Genomic DNA, 6447 nt, shown 5'->3' with positions numbered 1-6447 from the left:
TATTTATATATATTTATATCTTTGAGATTTGATTTCAAAATAATATTCATATATCTGAAATTAAATACGATGTAAGGTAGACACCCTCCCCTCTCCTCCCCTCTATAATTCGTATGATTACGTATGCGTCAAAAATAGCACACTGTACTAAGGTCGTGAGTCTTCACTAACCAAAAAGATGGAAGATCCAGCAAAACCTCCTGCTTATAACTACGGCGCAATCCCTCAAGGGGAGCCTGGATATGCAGCTCCACCACCGTATGCCCCTACTGGTGAGATATCATTCTATCTAGTTGCCTAGCTTTTTTGTAAATTCGTAATTTTTCTACCAAAATTCACTCGGCCATCGTTTGCTCTCAATATCAGTAGCTATCCCAATCAAAACACATTTAAATGGTAAAGACTTTAATTTTGATATTAATAGGTTGGTTTTTAAGAGATTGATGAATTCTATAGTGATTATTTCGTTGGTGTTTGAGGATGAACTTAGAATTATATTAATTTTTTTATATATTTTTTGTTTTTAAGATTTTCACATAGGGATCATGTGACCTCCATTTCGAAATATTTTGTTCGATCGATCCCCAGCAATCACGTATTTAAAACTTAAGCGTATTAACTATTAACAGTAAATTTTTAGGAGGATAATAATTTTTGCCTAATATCAAGGTCCTAAATCCTTAGAATAGACCTAGAACGAGCTAAATACAAATCCAGAAATGTTTTTCATTTTCGTTTTGAGACTATTGCATGACCATACTAATTCTGGTGAAGGTTTTAACTTTGATTCAGTACTCAAAATATTTTGACTTTCACTTAGATAGCTGCACTACCTTTTATTAATTTTTATTTGCAGTCCTTATTTTCTCATATACATATTCCTTGATTTGTATTTAATTCAATAAATTTTCTTCTGCTGTGATGCTGCTGTTTGTTTCTCTTGTTGCTGTTGTCTTAACAATGTTAATGTTTTAGAAAAATTTCTTCCTATGTTCCCTGCTTAGATCTACAGTGGAACCCCGTCAATAAGTACACCGTTGGGAAGGACAAAACTGTCCTTATTAACGGGGTGTCCCTATTAACCGAGGTGTCAGAAAAACAGCTGAAAACACATTTTTGACCATTTATTTTTACTGTACTGTAAACCTTGAACTACAATGGTCGATATAACAGCCTAAACTGGAACAAAAAGTGCATTACTGTACAAGAACTACATTCGCATTTACTGAACTGTATTGTACAATTTCATTTTAAGTTGAGTTCTGGAAAATAACATTGCAATGGTATTGCAAGCTTTGTCTATTTCATTTTACTGTAACAGCAAAGTCTACTGCAATGATCAGTGTGTGGTCCGTTCGTTTATACGCAAAAACTGAATATATAATCCGTACTAAGCTCATTATATCAATAAACAAATACAGTAAAGACGTCTTCATATTTCATAATGTCTTTAATGCGGGGTTGATTTGGTATGGAAACTGTCATTCAGGTCCTAGAAATGTGTCCTTTGTACTTATTAACGGGTGTCCTTATAAAGCAGGTTAATTCAACAGAAAATGTATGGAGTTTTCGTTGGGACTTTCAAACCTGTCCTTAATACCGAGGTGTCCTTATTAAGCGGGTGTCCTTAGAGCGGGATTCCACTGTATTTCCTTTCTTTACCCCCTTCCTTCTCAGGGTTGTTAGGGGGCTTTCATTTATCAGTACATGGAGAATGGTAGCCTGCGTTCAGCCAGTCCTTATTTCTAGGAAATTAAACTGGCTGAACGCAGGCTAGTGGAATGGGGGTCAGCAAAATCACATGGAAAGCTTTAATGAACATAACCCAACCCCCCTCCATGGTAGAGGCAATAATTGCATAACCCCCCCTTCATCACTGTGCAATAGTTCTCAACCCCCCTCAATATTTGATAATCCTCCTAACCACTTTCTCAAAACGTAACCCCCACTACAATTTTGCCAACCCCTGACATGTGCTAATGATTAAAGGCACCCTTAGGTACTTACTCCAGCTACCGGCAGCCATCTTGGATTTTCCCCACAAGATCAACGGGAAATAAGCAGCCGAACACTAGGACCAGTGGTATATCATTTTAAGCACCAGCTCATTCTCATCAACCAGATTTTTGTTATGTTATTATTGCAAATGTCAATGATCAGGGGTTATAGAAATTACAAGTACCTAAGACAAATACATCTCCAGGCCGGTAGCTTGTGCAAAAATCTGCTGACATATATATGTATATTTGGCCATTGGAGGTGATATTGATAATGTAATGTAATGATAATGTAACCCCTTACCTCCAATGGCCAAATATACATTGAATTAATTGAATTAATGATTTCCCATTGTCTCAATGCTAGACCCTTCAGCAAAAAACCAAGCATATGGACCACCACCACCGCCCACATCTACGACGACGATAATCACCCAGCCAGGTCCTGTTTACCTTAATGTGGTTTACCGAGAAATCCCTGTTAGCATGGTTTGCCCTCATTGTCAAGCACACATCGTAACAGCAACAAACTATGAAGATGGTACGCTTGTTTGGCTTGCTGCTGGTGGCTTGTGTCTCATTGGGTAGGTGATTTTAGGCCTACAATGCAATTATGAATACAATATTACTTTTTATATTGCTGATTATAATACTGTTGCTACATCGGACAAGCTAAAATGTGTTTTTGATATAAAGCATGGAACAGACACAGATTGTGAAAGATGTAAATGTCTGTTTTAAATTCAATGCTAAGAATTCTTATGATGCTAAAACTAAATGCTAAAAATTCCTATGAATTCAAGTTTGTTGGTCGGACAATCTGTATTTCATTGGGAAAACTACCCATTGTTTGTGTTGATACTCAAGCATAATTGGGATCGGTCTATTGTTTTATCAATTTATACAAAAAGATGTTTTATGCTTGATGTAATGTTTTTCCAATTCAGACCACTTGTCATTCTCTTGGGAATAAGATTCTTTGAATTATTAGTTGTATCCATATTCATACATATTCTGATGTGCAACCGTCAAACGAAAGAAAGGATACTCTAGGGAATAACGTGTGATCTGAAATGAGAAAACATTTCATTCAAGCTCAAGGGTCTATTCTCTTTTGTTCATTCTTATCGATGTTATATTTCTATCTTCTTATCACTAATGATAAAAAGGTAAATTATACACCGTGAAAAGATGTAAAAACTTACTGCTAGTCCTTCAGCAGAGTATTATATCTTATCACTGTTAATTTTTTCTCTAGAGAAAGAGGTCTATTGCGTAGTTGCAGAAATTATTCTTACCCCCTCACAGAGGAATTTTTTTAAACACCCCCGTACCCCAGGAAATTCCAATTTTTTTCCATACAAACTCTGACCCCCACCCTTCAGAAATTCCAAATTCTTCTGTGGGATGGGTTTGGAACAGGGTATGAATTTCAGAGATTTTACTCTGGAACAGGAACAGGGTTCCGAGGGTTCAGTGGCACATCCCTACCCTAAACGGTCAAGAGTACCCCCCATCTTGGAGTAGCCTATATATATATATTTCAATATCTGTTAAAATAATCTTGACATGCTATTTTTTGTGTAATTAGATGTTGGCTTGGTTGTTGTCTTATTCCATTCTGTGTTGATGGATGCAAAGATGTTGTTCACTCATGCCCAAACTGCCATATTCGACTTGGTGTTTTCAGAAGAATCTAATGTAAACTGTCTTGATCCTCTTACAATGTCAAACAAGCTTTTGCTATACTCTTAGGTATTATCATTGAACTTTAGTTTATCAGACAGGAAATTAAACCAGTAGCATTTGTAGGGGTATACATAGTCAATTAAAAAAACGTGGTTGTCAACTGTCTCATGCTTGCGTGACTGGACCGAAATGGAAAATTTTGCTGTTAGTAGGGCAAAGCTTGTGATCGGCTCAAATAACAAAGAAATGGTGAAGCAAAGTAAATAATAATAAACTCTATTTTCTTGTCAAATCTTCTACTACAACAAATTGTAACACCCCAAATTATAAGATAGTACAAAGCTAACAAAGAATAAGATAGGTATAAAGGAAACCATTTGAAGTAATTGTAGAAGGACCCCAATTTTTTTAGTAGATCAGCACAAGTGCTCTACTAATTAGGGACAGTAACAAACACAGAAAAAAACACATTTGACATGTAGAACTGTATGAGGGAAAAACAATAGGGATTTTGCTGAGCAATATTTGTGGACAATAAAAAATTATGTCAGTAAAATCCCTACTGTTCTTTGTTTTTATTTTGTGCGATCATCCACAAGCCATTGTTCTAACATAGTACGAGTACAAACCCCCTAACTAGAAGCTAGAGGGAGGTGGGGGGCATGCTAAAATATATTTTTTGGTTTGGTCTCCCAGTTTGAATCTCCCTTGTGAAGATCTTGGATCTACCCTGGTATAGTTTGTAATAGTATAATGTAAATCTTTCAATTTTTCACCAGAAATAAAATAAGATTGCATGTTCAACAAAATCTATTTTTAAGAACCCTTGTTTAAAGTAATACATATAATGATACTATAGTTAATAAAGTGCTATTAATAATACACTTCTTGTAATTGTATTGTCTTGTATTTATTATTAAGGTTGGAAAATATATGAAAATAGTGTGGGGAAAAGTGTGTGGGGGGAGGAGGTGGAGGGCTAAGATTGGAAAATATAAGACACTACTATGGAAAGAGGGAAAAAGGGAAAAAGTGGGGGGCTGTAGCCTTTCCCACCTCTCCGCGACCCCTGTATTGTAAAGCATGAGCATGATCCCATCCCATCCCAAATCCCATTTTCATATTTTTTAAAAATGATTATCAAATCCTAGTTCAAAGTTCTATTTTTCTAAAGCATGAGCATGTTTTTAGCCGAGTGCGCACGCATTGATGGTTTTCACGGTAGCCATGTTGGAGGAACGTAACAAAAGAATTGTTAACGAATTCTTTTGTTATATCCTCCAACATGGCCGCTGTCTCTTGTTATCAGTTCTCTTGGGAATGGTTGAAAACCATCAATTGGAAGCCCGGCTGGATTGGAAGACAAAAATTTACTTCCACCTGATTCGCTGGATCCGGAAACAGTATTGAACAGAAAGACGATGGCCTCTGAACAAACTCTGTAGTAGGCTTGTGCCACGTGCGGCCCACTCGCTAACTCACACTGCTTGTTTACCGCTAAAGCACTTGAATCTGCGTGGAGATATTTTGAATTCCTGTCCCCTCCCTACTTGGGGAGAAAGGGGCAATTATCTGTGTATCTTCCCAAGGGGATGAGGGATAGGAAATGTTTGCACGCAACATGCAGTCTGTGTTATTGACAACTCTTAAAACTCCAGTGTATGCAGGCTTAACCTCGAGTCCAAGACTTGCTTCTTTTGTTATTCTAATTTCTGCTTTTGTTAACCGACCTCAGAAGTGAGGCTAAGCCAGCATACACTGGAGTTTTAAGAGTCTTCATGAAGAAAGGGTTCCTGCTAGCAAAGACTCTGCTAGGAGGGAATAAGAAGGTTTTTGAAAAGCTACAAATCCAAAATCTTGTTGTATTAAGTCCACGACCTCGCTGATAAGAATGTCAGGCTTGGATATGAGTGCGCGCAGTTTGCGCACACATAACAATGAACGTACAGCTAGTGCTTCCGCCGTCGTCTTGGGGCTTGTGCTTGCGCCCGCCTTACCCTGCCCTTGGCTTGCGAACCAGACCAGATTGATCATGATAAGACATCGACTGTGAGATCTTTTTAACATGTCCTCTTTCCCCTGTTTGTAACATTGCTAGTCTATAGAGGTATATTTTGAAAGACTTGTACTGACTATGAACTCATTCAGCCATGCTGTTAGTGAAACTGGGCTGTGTTCGTCGCCTTAAACTGCGTTTCTTTATATCATAAAATTTTGATTTGCCTTGGATTCATTAGTGTTTTAAATCCACTGACGGGTGAATAAATAAACGAATTTAACAAATTTCAAAAATAGAGTATTACTTTTTTTAAATTAAATTTTATCTTAACTGCGCATGCCCCAGTACGACTACTCGATGTTCCTCTGTCAACGCCCTTCGATACTGCACGTCGCCATGTGCAGTCTTGCTGGCACTCACGTGATTTCGTTAAAATTATTTTGTCTAAACACTAAGCTCCATTCACAAACGTAGCATAACAAATAAGCTTCTTCTCAAAGCCCTTGAAATTTTTATTGAATGATTTTTGTCAATGGAAAAGAAATCGGAAATGAACTTTTGATTTTATCGCAATAACGTTCAAGTGTTCTAGCCGCCACAGCGCGATAGACGCCATACATTGACTTTAATACAGACATCGAGTCGGCTTCAATAATTGTAGTTTGTTAGGGTGTTAATATAAATTTATTAGGAATTATTGTTTGAGGCTGTACTTTAGCATCAAAGTCAATCTTGATCAATATTTATACAACGCCCGTCAGT

The 6447-nt window shown here is 37.2% G+C and overlaps 1 protein-coding gene across 1 annotated transcript; it reads left to right on the top strand.

The window, feature by feature from the left end:
* The first annotated feature begins 112 nt into the window (after nt 1-112).
* LOC116288919 (lipopolysaccharide-induced tumor necrosis factor-alpha factor homolog) lies at nt 113-4570 on the top strand. Its single transcript, XM_031695783.2, has 3 exons — nt 113-272; nt 2365-2581; nt 3589-4570. Exons 1-3 carry the CDS (start codon nt 179-181, stop codon nt 3695-3697), a joined length of 420 nt encoding a protein of 139 aa, XP_031551643.2. The 5' UTR covers nt 113-178; the 3' UTR covers nt 3698-4570.
* The last annotated feature ends 1877 nt before the right edge of the window (nt 4571-6447 follow it).

This window comes from Actinia tenebrosa, unplaced genomic scaffold (genome assembly GCF_029948245.1).
Source record: "Actinia tenebrosa isolate PJP-AT-01 unplaced genomic scaffold, QUT_ActTen_1.0 PGA_scaffold1__47_contigs__length_23844297, whole genome shotgun sequence".
In the NCBI taxonomy this organism is placed as follows: Eukaryota; Metazoa; Cnidaria; class Anthozoa; order Actiniaria; family Actiniidae; genus Actinia; species Actinia tenebrosa.
Note: the sequence above shows the minus strand (reverse complement) of the source record. Positions and strands in the feature narration are given on the sequence as shown.

What these genes read in the sequence shown, in the direction of transcription:
- LOC116288919 (XM_031695783.2), top strand. Translation starts at nt 179, where the DNA reads ATGGAAGATCCAGCAAAACCTCCTGCTTATAACTACGGCGCAATCCCT. An exon ending in ACCACCGTATGCCCCTACTG is followed by an intron (nt 273 to 2,364) that starts GTGAGATATCAT and finishes TCTCAATGCTAG; the next exon opens with ACCCTTCAGCAAAAAACCAA. An exon ending in GGTGGCTTGTGTCTCATTGG is followed by an intron (nt 2,582 to 3,588) that starts GTAGGTGATTTT and finishes TTGTGTAATTAG; the next exon opens with ATGTTGGCTTGGTTGTTGTC.